General features: G+C 41.9%; 1 protein-coding gene across 1 annotated transcript in view; it reads left to right on the forward strand.

Annotated features, from left to right (window-relative positions):
* LOC124622497 (sialin-like) overlaps positions 1 to 25,156 on the forward strand; it is a 117,559-nt gene that overhangs the window by 86,014 nt on the left and 6,389 nt on the right. The window contains exons 6-8 of the mRNA XM_047148214.1: positions 10,660 to 10,815; positions 10,902 to 11,031; positions 21,930 to 22,171. Coding sequence (XP_047004170.1) covers positions 10,660 to 10,815; positions 10,902 to 11,031; positions 21,930 to 22,171 — 528 coding nt within the window. The remainder of the gene's footprint in view (positions 1 to 10,659; positions 10,816 to 10,901; positions 11,032 to 21,929; positions 22,172 to 25,156) is intronic.

The following is a 25,156-nucleotide window of genomic DNA, read 5'->3' on the forward strand; positions in this document are numbered from 1 at the left end:
GAACTCTTCGAATTTGAAACTCCATTGACAGCGGCGTTCGCTGTTTCTCGCGCATCGACATAGTCGCGTTACACGCCGCTCTGTTACACGCTACAATTCGGAGCTCTCCAGCAGCAAACTGATGAAAATATGTACACATGAAGAATAAAGATGTAGTGTGTTAATAAAGTTTGTTTTATTTAAAAATCACATCAATTCGGAGGCATTACTTTCCAGTATGGCCACGCATGTTGTTGTTGTGGTCTTCAATCTGTCCTTTGCGCGCCTCTTCAGCACCATATAACCACTGCAGTCTACAACCTTCCGAACCTGCTTACTGTATTCATCTCTTGGTCACCCTCTACGATTTTTACCACCCACACTTCCCTCCAGTACAAAACTGATGATCCTTTGACGTCCCGGAAAGTGTTCTAACAATTGATCCCTCCATGTAGTCATGTACTGCCACAAATTTCTTTTCTCCCCAATTTTGTTCAGTACCTCCCCATTAGTTACATGATCGACCAATCTAAATTCAGCATTTTCCTGTAGCACCACAGTTCAGAATCTCCTATTCTCTTCTTGTCTAAATTGTTTATAGTCTATGTGTCACTTCCATACATGGTTACGTGGCCGAGTGCTTCTAGGCGCTGCAGTCTGGAACCGCTACGGTCGCAGGTTCGAATCATGCCTCGGGCATGGATGTGTGTGTTGTCCTTAGGTTAGTTAGGCTTAAGTAGATCTAAGTTCTAGGGGACTGATGACCTCAGAAGTTAAGTCCCATAGTGCTCAGAGCCATTTGAACCACACATGGTTACACTCTATGCAAGTACTTTCAGAAAAGACTTCCTGATAGTTAAAATTATACTCCATGTTTACAAACTTCTCTTCCTCAGAAACGCTTTACTTCCCACCGCCAGTCTACATTTTCTATGCTCCCTAATTCGACCATTATCAGTTAGTTGCTTCCCAAATAGGAAAACACATTTACAACTTTCAGAGTCTCATTTCCTAACCCAAATGCCTCAGCATCACCTGATTTAATTCGACCAAATTCCATTATCCTTGTTTTGTTTTTGTTGATGTTCATATTACATCCTCCTTTCAAGATACTACACATTCCGTTCAACTGCTCTTTCTGCTGTTTCTGACTGAATTACAATGTCATCGGCAAACCTCAAAGTTTTTATTTATCCTCCCTGCGCTTTAATTCCCATCCCAAGTGTTTCTTTGGTTTCCTGCACTGCTTGTTAAATGTACAGATTGGATAAAATCCGGGACAGGCTACAACCCTGTATCACATCCTTCTCAACCACTGCTTCCCTGTCATGCCACTCGACTCTATAACTGCCGTCAGGTTTCAGTAAAAGTCGTAAACAGGCTTTCGCTCATTATATTTTACCCCTGTTATCTTCAGAATTTCAAAGACAGTATTACAGTCAACATTGTCCAAATCTTTCTCAAAGTCTACAAATGCTATAAACGTAGGATTACCAACCTACCTTCTAGGTCGTTGGGTCAGTACTGCATTGCGTGTGCCAACACTTCTGCGGAATCCAAACTGATCTTCCGGAAGTCGACTTCTACCAATTTTTCCATTCTTCTGTAAAGAATTCGTGTTGGTGTTTTGCAACCACGAATTATTAAACTGACAGTTCGATAAATGCTTTATTTGCAGTTGGAATTATTATACAGTATTCTTCTTGAAATCTGAGACTGTTTCGCCTGTTTCTTATATTTCGCACACCAGATGAAAGAATTTTTCACTGCTGGCTCTCCCAAGGCTATCAGTAGTTCTGATGGAATCTCGTCTGCTCCCGGGGCCTTGTTTCGTTTTAGGTCTTTCAGTGCTCTTCACGCAGTATCATATCTCCCATTTCATCTTCATCTACGTCCTCTATCATTTCTACTATATTGCCCTCAAGTACATCTCCCTTGTATAGACCCTCTATATACTCCTTTCAGCTTTCCCTCATTTGCTTAGGATTGGTTTTCCATCTGAGCTCTTGATACTCATACAGTTGGTTCTCTTTTCTCCAAAGGCCTCTTTAATTTTCCTGCAGGCGGCCTCTATCCTTCCCCTAGTGATACATGCTACTAAATCCTTACATTTGTCCTCTAGCCATTCCTGCTTAGCCACTTTGCACTTCCTTTCAGTCTCATTGCTTTGACGCATTGCTTTCGCCTCCTTCATTTACTGCATGTTTATATTTTCTACTATCATCAGTTAAATTCAATGCCTCTTTTGTTACCCAATGATTTCTTATAGCCCTAGTCTTTTTATTTACTTGATCCTCTGCTACCTTCACTTATTTCATCTCTCAAATCTACCCATTCTTCTTCTACTGTATTTTTTTCCCCTTTTCTTGTCAATCGTTCCCTGATTCTGAAACACTCTACAACCTCTGGTTCTTTCAATTTATCCAGATCCCATCTCCTTAATTTCCTATCTTTTTGCAATTTCTTCAGGTTTAGTCTACTTTTCATAGCCAATAAATTGTGATCGGAATCGATATCTGCCCCTGGAAAAGTCTTAAAATTTAAAATCATGTTCCGAAATCTCTCTATTATCCTTATTAATCAGTCTGAAATCTTCCGGTGTTCCAGTTCTTTTCCAAGTACACATCCTTTTACATGATTCCTAAATCGAGTGTTAGCGATGATTAAATTATGCTCTGTACAAAATTCTTCCACGCGGCTTCGTCTTTCACCCAGTCCACACGCACCTACTATTTTTCCTTCTCTCCTTGTCCTACTGATGAATTCCATTCCCCCTTTACTATTAAATTTTCGTATCCCTTAACTATCTGAATAATTTCTTTAATCTCATCAAACATGTCTTCAATCTCTTAATAGTCCGCGAAGTTAGTTGACATATAAACATGTATTAGTGTGGTGGGTTTGCGCTTCGTGTCTATCCTGGCTGTAACAATGCGTCCACTATGTTTTTCTCGGTAGCTTACCCGCGTTCCCATTTTCTTATCCTATTTTCTCATTCATTATTAAGCACGCTCCTGCATTACCTCTATTTGATTTTGTACTTATAACCCTGTATTAAAGTAACCAGAAGTCCTGTTCCTCCTGCCGCAGAACTTCACTAATTTCCACTATAACTTCAACGGATCAGTTTCCCTTTCTAAATTTTGTAACCAATCTGCCCGATTAGGGGATCTGACATTCCACCCTCCCATTCGCGTAACGCCAGTTTTGATTCTCCGGACGATATTCTGTTGAGTAGTCCCCACCCGGAAATCCGAATGAGGGACTGATTTAAGTCCGTAGTATTTTACCCAAGAAGATTTTTTTCATTTAACAATACAACAGAGCTGCATACTTTGGGGAAAAATTACGGCTGCAGTTTCCCCTTGCTTTTAGCCGTTCGTAATATCATCACAGCAATTCCGTTTTGGTTGATGTTAAAAGGCCAGATCAGTCCATCATCCGCACTGTTGCCCCTGCAACTACTGTAAAGGCTGCTGCTCTCGTATATACATTCTAAAACCACATTGCAGAGTTGACATTCTTCTAAGAAAAAAGCACTACACTTTCACTTAAATTGTGGAGGACCTGCACTGTATTTGTCGAGGAGAGAATGTGCTCTGCAGAAATTATCTGGGGGTCCTAAAAGGGTATGAAACGACGGAGATGGAGGTAGGTTATTGAGTGGAATGTGAGAAGACACTAGGTGAAGAGTAGCTTGGTTTGTGGATAGAGCAATGATATCAAGAGGAAAGGTATGGGGAGAGATGGAAAGAAAAAAGGAGATGGGAGCCATGGTGTGGAGTAGGATGGATGGGGAAGAGTTTTAGGTTGTAGGACGGCTTAATGTCGGGGTGGATCTGATTATCTGGGAGAGGGAGTCGGTGAAATAGCACAGGGTTCGGATACCGAGTGTGCGTAGGTGCAGGGGCAGTTGGGTATGTTTATAAAGGCGCGGCAGTATACCGGGATTCGTGATCATTGGGTAACAATAGGGTTTCCAGAATGAGATTTTCACTCTGCAGCGGAGTGTGCGCTGATATGAAACTTCCTGGCAGATTAAAATTCGAACTCGGGACCTTAGCCTTTCGCGGGCAAGTTCTCTACCATCTGAACACCCAAGCACGACTCACGCCCCGTCCTCACAGCTGGAAACATCCCCCAGGCTGTGGCTAAGCCATGTCTCCGTAATATCCTTTCTTTCAGGAGTGCTAGTTCTGCAAGGTTCGCAGGAGAGCTTCTGTAGAGTTTGGAAGGTAGGAGACGAGATATTGGCAGAAGTGAAGCTGTGAGGACGGAGCGTGAGTCGTGCTTGGGTAGCTCAGATCGTAGAGCACTTGCCCGCGAAAGGCAAAGGTCCCGAGTTCGAGTCTCGGTCTGGCACACAGTTTTAATCTGCCAGGAAGTTTCGTAACATTAGGGTTATTAGAATCTAGTTTGCGGACAGTGTAGGATATGCGGAGACGTTCGAAGTGAGCTGGGAGAGGTGGGGATTTGAGGAGAAGGCAGCGGATCCACGTGGAGAAGGCAAAAAAATGTTCCCGAATTTATTGGTCTCCAAAAACTTCGTCGCACTCATGTTCTCGGAACATGGCTTGCTGACTGAAATCCAAAGTAGAAATCTCTAAGATATTAGCCATTCATGGAAAGTATATCGAAAAAGAGAGATTAGACGCCATAGGAGAGGGAGTATTCATAGCAGTTGACAATAATATTTCTATTGAGTTCGGATTTCATTATGACAGTGACGTTAGCTGTTCGCGTTTTTAACAGGCCTAGATGAAATCAAATTAATTGTTGGACGTTTTTACTCGCCACTCGATTTCCCTGTGACAGTTTTAGTCATTCAAAGACAATCTAACGTCAGCAACGTGGAAGTAACCTGATCATACATTGTGAGTTGGATGCTACTTTAACCTACAGCGTATAGACTGAGATACCTTTGGATTCATTACAGGGGTTTCAGACATACAGTATTACGAAGTACTTTGAACACGTTTTCCGAAAACTGTCTTGAGCAGTTAATTATACAGCCCACACGCAACCGAAATATTTTAGACTTTGTAGCTATAAACAGGCCTGAATTTATCGACGGCATTAGTAAAGAGAGAGATATTAGTGAGTATCGTAGCCAACATGGTTACCAGAGCTAATAAATCAATCAAAAAGACTAGAAGAGTATTTCTGCTAGAAAGAGCAGTTGTTAGCATACCATTTAGACAGTGATGTCATATACGCTGTGTAATTTAGTTCCAGTAGAGGAATTATGGGCAAAGTTTAAACTGACTGTAAGTCGTGCTCTGGAGAAGTATGGGCCGAATAAGTGGATTAAGGACCCATCGTGGTTTAACAACGAAACTCGTAAAGTGCTGAAGAAGCAAAGGCTTCTGCACTCTCCGTTCAAAAGAGAACGCGCAATCGATAATTGGAAAAAGTTAGTTGAGATTCGTGCGTCTGTAAAAAGATCCGTGAGCGATGCATACTATCACTTCTGCCGTGATACCTTAGCAAAAGATCATTCCGAGAATACGAGAAAATTTTGGACCTACGTAAAATCGTTAAGCGGGCCTAAGGCTTATATCCAGTAACTCGTTGACCAGTCTGATGTGGCAAAAGAAGACAGCAAAAAGAAAGAGGAAGTTTTAAATTTCGCATTTAAGAAATCGTTCACGCAAGAGTTTCGTACAAACATACCGTCGTTTGACCATCGAACAGACTCCCTTATGGACGAAATAATAATAAGCATCCATGGCGTAGAGAAGAAACTGAAACTGTTGAAAGCAAAATGTCGCCAGGTCTGAATGAGTGCCAATTGGGTTTTACGAAGAGCATGACCTCTTACTTAGCTTGGATCTATCGCGAATCTGTCGCCCAGCGCGAAGTCCCAAGTGACTGGAAAAAGGGCACGTGACTCCTGTATATAAGAAGAGCAAAACAACGGACATACATGGTTATAGATTAATATCCTCAACATCGGCTTGCTGCAGAATTCTTGGAATATATTAAACTTTCTTGAGGCTGAGAAACTTATGTTCACGAATCAGCATGGTTCTAGAAAGCATCGCTCGTGTAAAACTCAGCTTGCCCTTTTCTCACATGATGTACTGCGAACTGTGGATGAAGGGTAACAAACAGGTTACATATTTCTAGATTTCCGGAAAGCACTTGATACCGTGCCCTACCGCAGACTTAAAGAATTTACGAGCGTACTGAATATGTTCATAAATATGTGAGTGGCTCAAACACTTCTTTAGTAACGTTGTCCTGACAGTGAGTGTTCTTTAGAGACAAAGGCATCGTCAGGAGTGCCCCACGGAGCTGTGATATGGCTGCTGTTATTTTTTATACACATCAATGATCCTGCGGACAAGGTGAACAGCAATCTGCGGCTGTTTGCTGATAATGTTGTGGCGTACGTGAGAGTGTTGTCGTTGAGTGACTGTAGGAGGATACAAGTTGACTTAGATAAGATTTTTAGTCGGTTTAACGAATGGCACTTATCTCTGTACATAAAGAAAATATAAGTTAATGCAGATGAGCAGGGAAAACAAGCCCGTAATATTCGAATACAGCAGTAGCAGTGTGCTGCTTGACACAGTCACTTCGATTAAATACACTACTGGCCATAAAAATTACTACACTATGAAGAAACGCAGATGATATACGGGTATTCATTGGACAAAAATATTATACTAGAACTGACATGTGATTACATTTTAACGCAATATGGGTGCATAGATCCTGATAAATCAGTACCCAGAACAACCACCTCTGGCCGTAATAACGGCCTTGATACGCCTGGGCATTGAGTCAAACAGAGCTTAGATGGCGGGTACAGGTATAGCTGCCCATGCAGCTTCAACACGATACCACACTTCATCAACAATAGTGACCGGCGTATTGTGACGAGCCAGTTGCTCGGCCATCATTGACCAGACGTTTTCAATTGGTGAGGGATCTGGAGAATGTGCTGGCCAGGGTACCAGTCGAACATTTTCTGTATGCAGAAAGGCCCGTACAGGACCTGCAACATGCGGTCGTGCATTATCCTGCTGAAATGTAGGGTTTCGGAGGGATCGAGTGAAGGGTAGAGCCACGGGTTGTAACACACCTGAAATGTAACGTCCACTGTTCAAAGTGCCGTCAATGCGAACAAGAGATGACCGAGACGTGTAACCAATGGCACCCCATACCATCACGCCGGGTGATACGCCAGTATGGCGATGACGAATACACGCTTCCAATGTACGTTCACCGCGATGTCTCCAAACTCCGAATTCATCCGAAAAAATGACGTTTTGCCATTCGTGCACCCAGGTTCGTCGTTGAGTACACCATCGCAGGCGCTCCTGTCTGTGATGCAGCGTCAAGAGTAACTGCAGCCACGGTCTCCGAGCTGACAGTCCATGCTGCTGCAAACGTCGTCGAACTGTTCGTGCAGATGGTTGTTGTCTTGCAAGCGTCCCCATCTGTTGACTCAGGGATCGAGACGTGGCTAGACGATCCGTTACAGCTATGCGGATAAGATGCCTGTCGTCTCAACTGCTAGGGATACGAGGCAGTTGGGATCCAGCACGGCGTTCCGTATTACCCTGCTGAACGCACCGATTTCATATTCTGCTAACAGTCATTGGATCCCGATCAACGCGAGCAGCAACGCCGCGATACAATAAGCCGCTATCGCGATAGGCTACAACCCGCCCTTTATCAAAGTCCGAAACGTGATGGTACGCATTTCTCCTCCTTACACGAGGCATCACAACAACGTTTCACCAAGCATTCCCGGTCAAGTACCGTTTGTGTATGAGAAATCGGTTGGAAACTTTCCTCATGTCAGCACGTTGTAGGTGTCGCCACCGGCGCCAACCTTGTGTGAATGCTCTGAAAAGCTAATCATTTGCATATCACAGCATCTTCTTGCTGTCGGTTAAATTTCTCGTCTGTAGCACGTCATCTTCGTGGTGTAGCAGTTTTAATAGCCAGCAGTGTATCGAGGCGAGGCCTTCTGTTGCAGAGCGATATGAAAAGGAACGGGTATGTAAGTATTGTAGTAGGGAAGGTGAATGGTGGATTTCAGTTAGTCCCTGAATTTTAGGAAAGCTTGGTTCATCTGTAAAGGAGACAGCATGTAGGACACTAGTGGGACCCATTCTTTGAGTATTGCTGTAGTGTTTGGGATCCGCAAAAGGTCGGACTGAAGGAAGACACCGTAGCAAGTCAGAGGCGGGCTGCTCAAATAGGAATCTCTGGAAGGAAGGCGACTTTCTTTTTGAGGAACACAACTCAGAAAAAATTACGGAACTGTCGTTTGAAGCTGACTGTAGAACGATTCTACTGTCGCCAATGTACATTTTGCTTACGGATCACAAAGAAAGAGAAATTAAGGGTCATATGAAGGCATATAGACAGTTGTTTTCCCCTCGCTCCATTTGCGAGTGGAACAGGAAAGGAAATGCCTAGTAATGGTACAGGTGTCCTCAGCTACACACCATAGGGTGGCTTGAGGAATATGTATGTAGAGGGTTAACGGATGCGGAACGTGAAACGGAGTACGTGGCGTTCAAGGGTTTGGAGGGACTTGGGGAACTCTGGTGGGACGTAATTCGTTTAAAGCCTAGTTTACATGACGACACCAGGTTGCAAGCAACTTCGTTACTGGCCCCTGCGCATGGGCTCCGTGCGTTTGCGCAACACGTCGGTGAAACTAAACACTGCGGCGTGTTCCAACTTTTGCGATACTAGTTGCATGAGTTTTGAGGTTACGTGTGTTCGTAGAGTGTAGACAAACTGAAATATGATGTGGGGAACGGAGAATAATGTTTGCGTTTTGGATATCTATGCACTGCATACGTGTTTGTGGGATTTCAGTGGTGCTGATTACAAAAATAGGCAAAATATTGCTGATCCTCAGACCTTCATGTGCTATCATAACCTAGATGGTTTGACAATATCTGAGCTGGAGGACAAAATTTATTGAGTTAGGAGCACATGTCCAACTGAATTAAGAGAAATATAAGCAAGTGTAATTCTAGCTGTGGCAATGCTCTCGTCTACAAGACTAAAATACCATCGTTCGAGTTGGCCAACTCTTTGTTAAGGAATATTGTTGACAGGAGGGAAGGCTGTACAAATTCAAGAAGCTGCATTCTTTATTCAATATTCATCTATTTAAAACTTCGCTGCAGTGCTCCCATTCACATGTATTAGAATTTTGAAATATTGCCACTGGACAGATCTATCTTCAAGAGAGCAGTTTGCAAACCATTCTCTTCTTAATGCAGCCTGCTTCGAATATTTATTGCTGTTAATGTTAATAATTATTACTGTTAATGTTAATAATTATTGGTGTTAATGAAAAAGCGTCATCACCAACTAAAACCCTATCTTATAGCATGACGAGTGTTCTCGATTGTAATGCACCCAATATGATATATAATTTCAGTTTTGGCGACAGTGGTTCATGCATTACAGTACCTTTATTCCTTATCACATAATTAACTCTATTTAGAAGAAACGTGAACAGTTCTGGTGACATTCTAAGATAATTAAAATAACTTCTTGGATTTTCCATTGTAAATTATTTCATCAAGGATGCTGGGCAACCGAACTGAGGCCTTTTCTTCATCTAGTCATGAATCGAAACACGTTTCTAATTTTTTTCTTATGTAGCGATTCCACGCAACAAGCTTTAACTCCATCACAACTCGTGCGACGTGCAGCTGCCAACACTTTCATTTCAGACACGACTCAGGGACCCACAAGACGACGAAACTGAAGTGTATACTGGTGTCACCGTGTCTATAGTAAAAAATGAAATCACTTGCGTGCAACTCATTCCACGCAACGAGTGGCACAACCCACTGTCGTCGTGTAAACGTGGCTTAATGGCATAGCCGCATGTGTTGCTTGCATATCCTTGGGAACTCAAAATTGGAGAGCGCGCAGGATGAATTCCTCTGCATCTCGTTCTGCATTGTGAAGCAACTAACCACTGGTTTGAGTCGCAGTCAGCGAGTGCTAGCCAATGTGGAAGCGAGAGGTAGGGAGCAACTAGTGGTCAATCGCCATCCCCACACGGGTGCAGTGCTCTGTTTACCGTTTACGATTCATTTTTATGCAAAGCTACACTCTACACAAAGAGATGCAGAAAGTATTTTCAATATTTGAATCACTATTAAGTGTTAACATATTTGTCTTTTTGAGAAAAGCTCTTGTTGTTGTTGCTATGTTATTCTGCGTTTTATATTTTCTGTATAGCAATAATATAATAAAAGTTGCAACCCTATTAAAAGTAGCTGCCTAGTTACTAATTACATAAGACAACACATTCCAGTCTTTCTAAGTGTCCTTGACAAATTACGTGCACAATATGTGTTCAATCGCCGTTTTATATTATGTGCAAAAGTAGTTCATCATAGTTATAATGCAGTGCTTTTACTTATTCTACATCCTTGTGGTTCTCACTCCAGATAAGAGCTACTGAACAGGTTATTTGCAATGATTATATCACTGAACACTATGTGAATGTCTTGACCGGCAACCTACTAGTTATAATGAAGTGGTATCTCAGCGTATGTTTCAGTTAAGTGTGTATAACGTTTTCTCAACATGCAGCATTCAAAGGTTTTTACTAGAACCAATCTCGTACCTATGAATTTTAGAGATAAATGTTACAATCATGAGGCATATTAAATTTTACAGAAAGATCTGATCGGGAACCCGTGGCCAATGATCCTGACAAGCGTACCGATGTGGGCCCATGTGCTCATCATGTTCGCCACCGGTTGGGTCAACTACACTCTGCTCTCCGAACTGCCCACTTATGTTGGAAATATACTACACTATGACATTGACGATGTGAGTAGGATACTATTCGTTTGTACTTCACCCAGCTCTGGAGGTATAAAATGTTACAGCTGATGATTAACCTTCCGCTCTTCCAGGCTGGTCTCATATCTGCACTGCCTTACCTCTTTGGTTGGATTAGCTGCAGTGTATATAGTTTTCTGACGCAAAAGTTTACGGAAAAGGGAATGCGTGTTATCAATACGATGAGGATTTGGGATGCAGTTGGTAAGTCTCTCTTCGCAGTGCTTTAGATTATAAGAATTTATCTCCGTAAATAAATAAATAAAAAGTTGTCTTCTCAATTGAATGCCGAATAAGCACTAAATTTTTCTGTACGTTTTTCCTTATCCTGACAGAAAACTAAATTTCAAAATATTTAAATCATATATTTCTTTTTAAATTTTAAATGTTGTTAGGTTTCAGCAACGGTGCACGCAGAAACTTTATAGGATTCGAAAATAACAGCCGACCAGTTGCAAATTAAACGTTTATTAAACTCTTATCATGGTTTCGAAGAATATAATTTGTGTGATGAAGGAAAATGGACACTTAAAATCACTTATTGACATAAACGGATGTTGAAGGTTATGGTCTGTTTTCGGGTGACACGCACATTGTACTAGGTAAGAGCCTTATGGCTTCAACACCTGTTTACGTCAGTAAGGGTTTTTCCGAGTCCAGTTTCCTTCTGAAGAAGACAAACTTATATTTGTTGAAACCATGGTAAAGTATAAATAAACGTTTAATTCTGCAACTGGTTAAATGTTATTTTCCAATCATATCGAGATTTAAGTCATAAGCTAAGTACACGGAAAGCTACAAATACATGAACTTTTAACATACGCTTTTTGGATGTTTTGAAATTGAATTCTTTTAACTGTTTCTCCCTTTTCATGGTTAATACGTTGGGGGATATCTGTACTCAATGCGATAGCAACAGAAGCGAATGTTGCTGATACTGCAAGGAATAACAGCAGTTTCCGCTCTATTTCATAACTCTTTTCGTTATTTCCCTAAAGCGTGAAACATCTGGTAACTGAAGTTGCTTAAAACTGAACTGAAATCATCTTATCAAGCTGACGTTTAAAGCATTGCCACTCTGATTTCTGCAGTGACATCTGTAGAGTGCCTCAGATATACTGATAACGAAAATGATACATCTGAAATAATAGATATTGCGAAATAAAGGCTGCAGCCGTTAAAAGAAAGGCCGGCCTGGTATATCTAGGCGCTTCAGTCTGGCACCGCGCGACAGCTACGGTCGCAGGTTCGAATCCTGCCTCGGGCATGGAAGTGTGTGATGTCCTTAGGTTAGTTAGGTTTAAGTAGTTCTAAGTTCTAGGGGACTGATGACCTCAGATGTTAAGTTCCATAGTGCTCAGAGCCATTTGAACCATTTTTCGTTAGAGGAAATTTAACCAGTCTCGAATTTCCATTATTTGCTTTAGGGAAACCATAGAAATCTAAAGTTCATGACCGGACGGGACTTGAACTGTCGTCCTTCTGTATGCGACTTCTCTAGGCCACCTCGCTTGGCTTCAGCCTCAAGGAAATACAAACATTTACTGCTCTAACCTGTGGCCAATTACAACACATCGTGGTCTTCCTGTCTATAGGACACTGCGCGCAATGATACGGTGCACTTTGGTCAGGTGTGGGATAGGTCAGTTTCGTGACCACTTAGACAAAAACTGCAGCGGGTACAACATGACGTCGTGGGCATAACCGCATGAAGACTAAAAAATAGCTATGCGTAAGGGGTGCTAGTCGCATAGGACAGAAAATCTTTACTGTAGCTAAACACTACTCTGTGCACTAGACGCTCATAAAATTGAAAAAAAATACGATATCTGCTTTTACAGACCATAACTGGAAGTAATGAGAGTGATGAAATTTGAAAATAGTGCAGTCTTGGTGGACGCAGTGACCTACTGAAAACTGGTGATAAAAAGACGGAAGAAATCCGCTTAAGTCCCAGGCTTTTTAATAAAGATAGACGAAGTATTGTCATGAGATATACAAAATTGTTTAGACAAGAATATGTATGGTGCGAAAAGTGAGAATTGACTTCTAACTACAAGAAGAGTAAGTTTCTCCACATGAGTACTAAAAAGAAAGCCATTAAATTTCAGTTACACGATAAATAAAAATTTTGTGGGTGTCGATTCAGCTAAATACCAATTATTACCATTATAAACTATCTCATTTGGGACCGTCACATACAAAATGATACGAGAGAAGTAGAACCAATGATTCCGTTTTATTGCCTGAACATTACTGTAGAAGACGCAATAAATCTAAACTGCTCAGCACAATGAGAGGGTTACTTCTTCGAAACCCCGTAATTAGCTCCAGTTGCAACGCTAATGTTTGAAAATTGGCTCAAAGGTGCCTAAAACTTTCCTGTGCAATGCAAAAGTGTGGTTCCCTGCAACATCCTCCTCTGTCTCGTCGACGCTTCAAATAGCAAGGTGTTTACATATGCGAAGGAAGCGCCAGAGATAAGTTTATGTGACGTGTAAGATGGGTTAATGATGCCATATTGGCAGCAAATTTCACTTTAATTCTGCCAAATGCCACTGTTGGGCCGTCACCCTACGGGAAGGTCGTTCAGTCTCTCTTACCCACAGTTCAGTCCTTCTTTCGGCACCTTTACGATTTTTATAGCTGACCGAGGGAAACGTTTCAGACACACCGACGCTCAGAATCGACAGGAAAAGGCCTCAGGAGGTGGCATAAAGGGAGTCTATGGAACCACCCTTCCATTTGGGGCGTTGATCCCCACATGTTTCGCAGTCGAAAAGGGTATTTTGCAGTGCAGTGAGCAATAGGAACAGGACGACGTTTTTGGCAACATTTGACACTGCAGACACTCCTCCCCCACCCTCTCCCAGACGATTCAACACTTCTTTATGGATATCGTACACTTTAGAGTGTAGAGCTCTGGTGACCAGGGTGGAACCACTACAACCATTCGACGAAATATGAACGTGATCTTAAGTAGGAAAGGGTGTTTATGCTTTTTCAGGCCTCCTGTTTCACACCATCCTGTGGCGTGATCACAGTGGATACAACATTGACACAAGCATCAATAATATGGCAAATGGTCCTTCTAATATCCCCCAGTTCGGCAACGCCCTCGGTGCCACACATGCACCTTCGTTGAGCGCTTTAAAAATTTACCTGCACATAAACAACTCTTGATTCCTAGTCGCCTGCAAGCAGTCAACACCTTTGACATCGCCCAGATTCCACATGCTCGCAAGCAGGTGCTAGAGGAGCAGTATAATGCCACTCAAGCTGAAAGGTGTCACATGGTTGTCTGCAGGCACCTAGGAATCCATCAGTGTTATCACTGCACAGTTACATCATTAATGTGCCTCAACAAGGGTGTGTGGGTGGCACCGAGAGTGTTGCTGAACTACGGGGTCTTCGCTGTTTTATTCATGCATGTGTCAATATTGCGCCTGCCGTGATCACGCCACAACAGGGCGAGAGACAGGAGGGCTGATGAAGCATGAAAACACTTGCTACTTTGGATCACGTTCAAATTTCGTCGAATGTTGAACGGTTCCTAGTTGTTCCACCCTGTACACCAAAGCAAAATTTGCGATCGCATTACATTCCAAGGGTTGTGATCACATTGCTTGTCTTTGGAGGCCCAAGACGTCCTTAGAGCACGGTGTAATCATCTGAGGGAGGGGGGGGGGCAGGGGGGAGGGGGGTTTCAGTAGTGTTGCCAAGGACGTCGTATTGTTGTTCATCGCACTGCGAACTGCCGTTTTCGACTGCGAAATATTTATCAACACCTGAAAAAAAGGGGTGGAGTCACTGGCGCCCTTTATGCCACTCTCTGAGGCCTTCTCGTGTCGATTCCGAGCGACGGTGTGTCTGAAATGTTTTCCTCAGTTACCTATAAGCAAATCGCGTCGTTTCAACGCTGGGCGTCGCGGTGATTAACTCCAGTACAGTGGTGTCAAAAGAAGAGCTGAAACGTGGAAAAGGGAATGCATGACGACCTTCCGATCGAGTGACATTCCACGGTGGCGTTGGGCAGAATTTTAGTGAAATTTGGTGACAATGTAACATCAGTAACCCACCTTACCCATTACATGAACTTCTGAGCTCTGGCCTTTCTTTCGCATGTGTCGACGACTTGCTGTTAGAAACAATACTCTTATGGAGTATTGCTGGATGATACGCTACCCTTACCAGATACGACTGAGGTAAAACATCAAAAAAGTTCAAAGAACGGTAGGTCGTTCTGTATATGATGGCCGAGCTAGGGTGGCATCATTAAAACAAAGGCGTTTTTCGTTGCGGCGAGATTATTTCACAAAATCTCAATCATAATCTTTCTCCTCAAAATATTTTGTTGACTCGAACTTACAAACGCAGAAAGGAGCATCGTAATAAAATGAGACGAATCATAGCTCACACGAAAGATTTAGGTACTCATTTTTTCCATGTGCTGTTCCAGAAATGGTCAAACCTGTGATATGAAGCCTCTGCTATGCATTTTTACATGAACTTCGCAGTATTTTCATAGATGTAGATGTAGATATCCCCGACTGTATAGTTTTGAAATAATAGTCTCAATTGCAAATAGTCGCAAATGGTAACTAACAAAATGCATTTTGCAACCGAGACCGTTTTCATTCAAAAAATTTTATATCCGGTTGTTGCTTCAGACAAGCAAAATGGAGTGGAACCAGCATTACCTACTTTATATCACTTAACTGATCATCAACAGACCTGATTAATCACGAGCCGTTAAAAATAAAAATGTTATGTAAAAGAACTGTAGCATGAGTTGTAACACAGAAAGAACATTCAGCGGTATCCACCCCAGACCACAAAAATCTCACGTGATCTGGGTAGCCACGTATTCGGGTACATCGTTGAATACCATTGAATGGTTTTAGAAATTTGTTATTGTTCTGTTCATCTTATTTTACAGCTTATGACTGAGCTCTATCACAATTTTTGATTTTTCGCAGCTCGTGATTAATCAGAATTGAAGATGATCATTTAACGATAGAAACTCGCTATCGCCTGTCATAATTTGCAGCTGGAATTGCTAATATATATATATATATATATATATATATATATATATATATATATATATATATATATATTAATAAAGGAAATAGTTAGACCATGCAGTAAGTGAAATAATGCGAGGGATGTTAAGCACTGTAATTGGGGAAAGTTTTACAGATCAATATATAATTAAAGTGGCGACCCTCGCTTCCAAACTTGTCTTCCTCCATGCCAACAACGATAGTAGCGAGTCTTAGTGAGGGATTGTCTGGGAGAGAGGCTTTCTTTTTTTTAGTGGTGTTTGATATACACATCATGCAGCCAGCAGTTTATTACTTAGGGAATAAATCTTACTAAAAAAGAGTTGCGACAGGGCACGCAGAGCCCATAATGGCTGACAGAAAAATCAGTACGTTGTAACTGACAATAAATACAAATTATTTTAGATTACTGAGGGGAGAAATGGTGCAGGACACTACTGATACACTAAGCTGGCCTAAAATTATTTTGTGCCACATTTGTTACACGATGGCTTCTGTACGGCATACTTGTCAAACAATACACAAGTATGACGCCATCACCTAACACAATCCAGTGGTCCTATGTGAGAGCATACACTGTATTACATGTGGAGCTTACAGTCTCTTAAAGCCCATGAAAATTGGTGATTCAGCTTGCTTACTCTCTTGCAGAAGGTAGTTAGTATCTCACACTAAAACTACCTCATCTACTTTTGTTCAGTCGAACGATGTAGTATCAGATTCGTTGACGCTTATCCTCTGTAGGTGACTGATGAAGTCTTCGTGATGAAAAAGCATCTTTACGACGGCAGTAAAATGTTGTCTGCGCCCTTTCTAATCCGTAACCAAGCTCTCTGGGAAAGAGCAGGTTGTAAGATTAAAATAGTGGCAGCCTGTAAGGACTCATATTTCTTCCTATTCTTTGCGAGTATTGTATGCCTCCCTTTAAGTTCAGGGACGCGCACAGGCGCATTAAAATCGGGGTTATGCAAATGCCCGTCGTCCGCTGTATCCTTTGAGAGGAGATCAGCCTACTCTCATTAGTGAATGCATACGTATTCTGATATCCAAAGAAGGTTCAGTGGAGTTCCATACGGCTATAGCTTCTCGCATTAAGTGTGCAACTATTCGTTGTTGTGTTTCTTTCGCGATGGGGTTTGAGAGCTTAACGATCCAGCTATGATCAGGATCTCGTACAGCCCAAGTGGTCTCACCATCTGGAGAGCTTCCGTCGTAAAAACTGATGCTTTCTGTGGGAGTGAATATGATAGTTCTACCTGGAGATAAGCTGCAAAGGCCCTGCCAATATATGGCTGATCAGTTACTTTCGCTGCGTCAACGAGTAATCCAATTGCAACGCCTGTCGTGAATGTTTTGTTGGTGTCTGACGTTTTACATTGGGAAAACAGACGGTTGGTATTTATAAGTGCTAGTCCGTCCAGTGAACTGTGTGGTGAGAAAACGTTCCTGTTCAGCAGCGGTTATTATTCAGCAACGTACTTTTCAATTGGACAGAGAAACTGTAACTGCTCCAAAGAAGCTGCGGCGGGTCTTCTAAATTCCTGAGCTTGGAGTCCCTGCAGTGGAAATAAATGCACCACGTACGGGCGCCGAACATGTAGATAGGCTCACACTACTTCTAACAGTAGTTCAAGGGGAGTGGACATCTCTAAACTGGGCGGTCGCAGAAGCTGGACACAGTAATAAATAAAGATAAAAGGAAGGTAACTGCGAAGAAACCTTGGTCAACAGGCGAAACACTTCATTTGTTCGACGAAAGTAAGAAACACAAAAATGTTCAGGGAAAGACATGAATATACCAATATAAGTAACTTAGAAATGAAATAAACATGACGTACAGACAAGTCAAGTTAAAATGGCTGTAGGGAAAAATGAAGAAATCGAAAACGTTACAGTCATTGAAGGACTGATTTAGCACATATGAAACTGAAAACAATCTTCGGTGAAACTAAAAGCATTGGGGCCAACATTTAGCATGCAATGGAAAATCCACTGTTCAATGTTAAATGCAGGGGAGAGAGTGTGTAAGCGGAATGAGTATTTTGAAGGTATCTACAAGGGTGGAAGTACTTGTCTGATGACGTGATAGAAGAAGAAACTGGAATCTGTATGGAAGGCGTAGGGAATCCAGTATTAGTCAGAACGTATAAACACTCTGGAAGACTTGAGATCAAGTAAGGTAGAACTGCCACATAACATTCCATCGGAATTTCTAAAATCATCGGGCGAAGGGGCAACCAATCGATTTTTCAAGTTGTGTAGAATCTATGTGGCTGGAGATATAATAGTTCCAGAAAAATGTCATCCACGCAGTCCCAAAGACAAGGGCAGGTAAGTGCGAGAACTAATCAGAATCAACTTCATATCTCACTCATCTAAGTTTCTGACAAGAACAGTATACAGGAGAACGAAAAAAAAAATTCAGGTCTGTTAGACGACGATCAGTTTGGTTTTCGGAAAGGTGAACACACCACAAAGGCAGATCTCGTGTTGCGCTTGGTAATAGAAACAAGACTTAAGAAGTGTTCAAGAGTAGGATTAAAATTCAGCTTGAAAGGATCTCAGTGTTAAGATTTATTGATGACGTTGTTATCCGCAGTGAAAGTGAAGAAAAATTACAGGATATGTGAAATAGAATGGACCGCCTAATGTGTGCGGAATATGGATTGAACGACTAAATTAATGAGGAATAGCAGAAAAGCCATTAGCGGTACAACTTGAAATCAGAATTGCTGATCACGAAGTAGACAAAATGAAGCAATTCTGGTTCTTTGGAAGCAAAATAACATATGACGGACGAAGTAAATGGAACATAAAAAGTGTACTAGCACAGGCAAAGTGGGCACTCCTGGCCGAAAGAAATCTTCTGTTATCAAATATAGGCATTAAATTAGGGAAGAAGCTACTGAGAATGGATGTTTGGAGCACAGTATTGTATGGTAATGACTCATGGATTGTGGCAAAAACGAAAAAAAAAGAATGACAAGGTTTCAAATGTAGTGCTACAGCAAGACGTTGAAAATTAGACGGGGTGATAAGGAATAAAAATGTTATTCGCAGTATCGGCGAAAAAGGAACGTATGGAAAACATTGACGAGAAGAAGGGACAGGGTCGCAGGTTTAGTGTTAAGGCATCATCGAATAACTTCCATGGTACTGGAGGAAGCTGTACAGGGTAAAAACTGTAGGAGAAGATACAGACTCGAACACAAGCAACAAATAATTGAGGACGTAGGTTGTATGTGCTACTCTGAGATGAAGAGTTCAGTACAAGAAGGTATTTGCGGCGGGCGCCGTCAAACCAGTTAGAAGATCGATGAATTAAAAAAATTTTTTAAAGTGAAGAATTCTATGGATTGTTCTGCGCCGTCACAAGGATTACCACCATCTTGTTCATGAGATGTAAAACAGGCTACGGTCACTGTAACAAAACGATACCAACAAACTTCGATAGACTGAAGAGGGTGTCATGAAGAATCAACTGTGTACGAGAAACCAAGGTTATTTTCACCAGAACTGATAGCAAACCAACGACATCAATGATAGTTCAAATATACTTTCTGGCGTCAGAAGCAGAAAAGGAACAGATAGAGAAAGTACATGAAGATATTGAACGTTGAGTTCAGTATCTAACGGTTGACTATGATTTAATAATCATGTGGGATTGGAACGTGTTAACAGGGGGAGTAACGGAAGACAGAGTTACGGGATACTTATGGAGTCAGTGTTAGAATTGAGAGAGGAGAAAGACTGAGCTCCGCAATAAATTTCATCCAGTAAAAGCGAGCATCAAAAGCGGAGGAGGTATACTTGGAAAAGGCCTGGAGAAACGAGAACATTCGAGCTGGGTTACATCATGTTCAGACAGAGATTCCGAAATCAGATAATGGATTGTAAGGCTTACCCAGGTGCAGATACAGACTCGGATCGCCATTTGGTAGTGATAAAGAGTAGACTGAAATTAAAGAGAAACCAAGACCTGAAACATCATACAGCAAAGCTATAGGGCGTCGAAGTCATAGAGGCTAACGCCTGTAGCTAGACCACACCTTCGGCTGCAAACTCTCTGCAGCATGGATTATCAACCTCTTACACCCACCGCCCACCTTTATGTCTCTGTTGGTAGTAAAAGCTTCTAACCGCCCATCAGTTTCACAGATATGATGATTTATGAAGTAGGAAAGTAACTTTATAAAATTTATAAAGGAGAGCTGCAGCAAGTTAAATCATTTGACAATAATTTCTTATGAAATACTTTATCAGTATCTTTTGGAAAACTTGATGAAAATATGTTTAACTCCCAACCGCCTACAGCCCACTATGAAATCAGGAATTCCAATTAGTGGGCGGTAGGGACCAAGTTGACTACTACTGCTCCGCAGCGTTGTTGTGAAAGGCGTGGACGCGTTGGAAGCCATCTAAAGTAACGGACACCGTCAGGCCTAGTGAGAGGAAATCAGTTCACGATCCGTCACCGTGCAAATTTATGTCTGCTGTCAAAGGGATGGCGTAGCGGCAGGCGTCACCGCCTGCAAGTATGACAGCCTGTAGCGTTGTTGGATGACGTTTCCGTATATGGGTTCCTCTTCATCATTTATTCCTCAAGACCGTCAAAATTTATTGGTATCTTTTTCTTACATACTGAATACCCTCAGGTAAACTCTGATTATACAGGGGATTTACGCAGTTCGCCATGCACCAGAGCGTACTTTACAATGAAATACCGCTTTCACCCGAACTAGGGCTTAGGCTAAATGGCTGGTTCATTCACGCGTTTGACGGAAGAGTTTCTAAAACAGTTCCAAGGAAAACTGTCCACCGCCCCTGCAATAAATGGACTGCGAGATCGCAGAATCTGGATTTTTCTCAGACTGTTACTTGAGAGCAGCATTATTACATTACAAAGTAGTTAAGTACTAACTCATCTACACTAGGGTCATGCTATTCTAGAAACAATGTAGAAGAGACTCTTCGGTTTTGCTCTGTCCCTTCACAACTACTATGCTTATATACGTATATGGTGGAAAGTTAACAGATTTGGAAAAATGAAATATGCCGATAGCATCACAAGAAGGATAAAAGATTTTGTGGACACTAGCGTCCCACAATCTGTTATCCCTCGCGAAATCAGAGGTATGCATTCCAGTTACTATGAATGAATTTCAACCAACAATCGAGAAAATTTCTAAGAATAGCCATGCAACTGACAATATTTATTACGCGATTCAATGGATGGCCGTCAAAAGCATTGTATCATCAGCCACATATCCTGAAGGGGTGGCCTACGGAATCCCTACCAACAAAGTTGGTCACTGGAATCATTATGCCCATCCTGAATCAGGATGCCGTCTGCCATGTAAGCAGGAGATCCCGGGTTCGAGACCCGGTCGGGGCACACATTTTCATCTGTCCCCGTTGACGTATGTCAACGCCGGTCAGTAGCTAAGGGTGTTCATTTCATTGTAATTTCATTCTAACGAGCTGCATGGTCACTGATGGTATCTGTTCTTTCTGACATGTCCGAAAGAACAGATACCATCTTAGGATATATATACGAAATAGTTCTACCACTAATTCTCAACCTACGCAGACGCGGGCGAAATATGACTCTATTGAGTTACAACATGCTACCACGTTATTAATTAATGTAAAAAAAGACAGTCTGTGTGAATTTCTGCTTGATTACACGATAACCTAAATATGTAAATAGTCGATTTTGGCGAAAGAGAACTGCACAACAGATCGTAGTCAAAAAATATGTAAGCTCACTCAGTACTCGAGTATGAGATTAAGTTCTTGGAAATCCTGTGCTACACATGAATAAACCTAACGGGTGCAGTAAATTTATTCTTGAAACCGAAGTTGGAACAGTTGGAGGATTTCCAGAAACATCGTTTGTGATGGGTGAAGTTAAATTTTCACCCACGTTCCAATGAACACAAACATCTTATCAGTACATTCCAGCCAAATCTGAGAAACTTACAGCGTCACTTGGGAAGCTTCGCCACAGAATGTGTTTGGTTCCTTTATCCACAGCGTGCGTCGGCAGCGCGCTGTGCCTGCTGGGAGTGACGCTGGTCGACTGTGACGTCACAGTGATCATCGTGCTGTTCGTGCTGACGATGGTGTGCCGCTGCGCCGTGTACGGCGGCTCCTACATGAACCACCTCTACCTCTTCCCGCACTCGTACGGCGGCGCGGCCGGGCTCGCGCTGACCGGCGCCAACGTGTCCGGCATCATAACGCCAATTGTCACCGGCGCCTTTGTTTCGGGACGGGTAAGTTCAGCCGCTCTTATCGTGAGTGACGTCACTTTCTGAAACAGGGTCATTCGGAAAGAGAATAACATATTCGAGGCACCTAAGCTTCCGTTCTCTTTTAGTTAATTCCATATTTCAGTGATCATTTGCACTATTTCCAACTAAATTATATAAAGTAAGGCCCTTTACGAACTTTATATATGTGATCTGTTTTTGTTATGGCAGCAAGCTTAGCTTATACGGGATACTAAACTTCTGAAACATTACAAGGACTTAAAAATAACAACAAAAATTAATATACTAGTTTTTGACATTGACTACTATTGCAATATGCTTTCTTCTTCTTCTCCTTCTTCTTATTTCGTTTCACCCTACTTTGCGGTACGTTAAATCGATCAATTTTTCATGTTCTATGCCTTTCTATTAGCCCAATATTGTTTCATTCTTTCTGATCTTGGGCCGGCCGGTGTGGCCGAGCGGTTCTAGGCGCTTCAGTCTGGAACCGCGCGACCGCTACGGTCGCAGGTTCGAATCCTGCCTCGGGCATGGATGTGTGTGATGTCCTTAGGTTAGTTAGGTTTAAGTAGTTCTAAGTTCTAGGGGACTGATGACCTCAGATGTTAAGTCCCATAGTGCTCAGAGCCATTTGAACCATTTTCTTTCTGATCCTGCTATCTTTCTTCTTCAGTGATTTGTATTGACCGTTTGGTCTTCATTCTGACATGGAGCCTTTCTTTCTTGTCTTTTTTTTCAGTTTTATCCATAAGCATATTTTCTGTAATTTGAAGTTCTCTCAAGTTCATTTCCGTTTTCTTAAACCAAATTGGTTGGGTGTTTTTTTGTTGCAGAAGTAGTAAGAACCATTTTGTTTATCTATTTGCGTTCATTCTGAGTACGTGTTCATAAAAACCTATTCCTGTTTTCCTCATTTTGTCTTAGAGTTTTTTTGGTAGTTTCGTAAAGGGTTCCTTTTTTATGTGAATTTGTTCGTTGTTGTGGTGTCTGGGGCCAAGGATTTTTCTCAATATCTTCCCTTCTTTGATATCCAGCATTTCAACTGGGCCATGATTGGTGATGGACAATGTTTCGGCTGCATGTAGGGCTTCAGGATTTGATTACTGCATTGTAATGTCTAATTTTTGCATTCCATGGCAGGGACTTTTCATTACGAGTCATTTTTTGGTAAGTTGGAAAGCCAGTTCAACTTTATTTCTACTAGATTCTGTTGTCCTTTTCTCGAGGCCATTCCAGCTGATCCATTCTTGAATATATTTGAAGTCTTTAGCGATCTTCTTTTTTTATTCTCTCTCTTTAAAGTGTTTTGGTGGATTTTTTTATTTTGTCATTATCCTGGTCTTTTCAAAGGAGATTTTGAGACAGATTTTGTCAGCTTGTTTTTGTAGGCCGAGGGTTTGTTCTTTGGCTTTGTCCCATGTCTCGGCTAGTAGTGCTATCTATCTGCAGAGGCTAGATAACTGACATTGATGATTTTCTGTTTCGTTCCTAGGTGGATTTCACTCTGGATCTTTGTGTACCACTCTCTCTCTACATTTTCTAGGGGGCAATTACACAGCAGTGGAGAGAGTCGATATCCTTGCCATACACCAATATTTATCTTAAAGGGGTCGGAGAGATATCCATGAATTTGACTTTGGAGTTTGTGTTTTCTGATTAAGTTTGTGGTTTTGTTGTTTATGTGTAATTCTTTTAGCAAAAAGATGAGGGATTCCCTGTCTAGTGAGTCGTATGCTTTCTGAAAGTAAATGAGACTGATACCATATGATTTTGCTCTTGATTTTTGGTACACCATGAAGTTTTTGGGGTTTAGGTCTTGTACTTTCCTGAAACCCGCTTGGTATTCTCCAAGCTGATGGTCTAATTGTTGTTCTGCCCTGTTTAGTAGGACTTTAAAGAATATCTTGTACGTTACACCTAGGATTGAGAAACCTCTGTAGTTGTTGTGGTCTGTTTTCGACTGTTTATTATGGAGTGGTAGGATGAGGGCCGTCTTCCATTCAGCTGGAATTTTTTCATCTTTCCATATTTCTTCAAAGATTTTTTTTTAGATAGTCCATAGTTCAGTTGTGATTTGGTTTCCTCTCAAGACTTTATAGTTTTCGAGATTTGAAATGACTGTCTGTAGTTCCTCAGAGGAGGATGGTTCAGAGTTAAGGTTGGTTATTGTTGAGACCTTAAAGTCCATTTTTTCTGTGAGTTCTTCACAGCTGAGAATGTGAGAGAGGACAAGTTACTCTCCCACCCACTTTTCGCATATGGAAAATTATTGAAGATTTGTTACAATCTGACACACCATAAGTGAGAGTCCAGAAAGTTAATGGCCTGAGCAGACATTGATGGAGCCTGGTAGGGTGCTAAAAGCATGAGGTACTTTTATGATTCTTAGCTCATAGAAACGGCTTGTTGGGAGTTGAAAGCCATTGGTGGCGAGCCCATCCCTTAGTAAATCTTGCCGGACAGCTCCATAGCCATACAGGACAGACAGGGCATCCCCTCGTCAAGACAGGGCTCCAGTAGAACAATGCCGAGATACCTGCCACGGCGCCAGTAGAAGACTGGGCTGGGCACTCTTCACATGTTTTCGTGTTCATCGATATTGCAAGAAGGCCAGTGAGCCACTTCCCTCAGCTGCCCCTGTTGTATAAGAAAATTCTGGCGCCTGAGAAACGTTTAGGAATGGAATCTTTATTACACCTCATAGCTAAGACTAACAAGCTCCAAGACACAGGCGATTTCGATGAAGACCTTTGAGATTGTATCTGTTCGCTTGTTGCCATGGGACATGAGACATGATTTCAGAGAAAATCACCTTTTCCACCTCTGTGAAAACTTAAGAAAGCCAGTAATTGGCGGTTTCTTTCTTTTTAAGAGATGCAGGTTTCTTAACTCCTGCCCTGGTGACATGAGTTTGTGCTGTCGTGTGGGAGGGGAGCTTTAGCGCCTCTAGAGCCTTGTGATTGGCTCAAGACGATGTGAAGGCGATGT

This window comes from Schistocerca americana, chromosome 7, assembly GCF_021461395.2.
Source record: "Schistocerca americana isolate TAMUIC-IGC-003095 chromosome 7, iqSchAmer2.1, whole genome shotgun sequence".
NCBI classification, from domain to species: domain Eukaryota; kingdom Metazoa; phylum Arthropoda; class Insecta; order Orthoptera; family Acrididae; genus Schistocerca; species Schistocerca americana.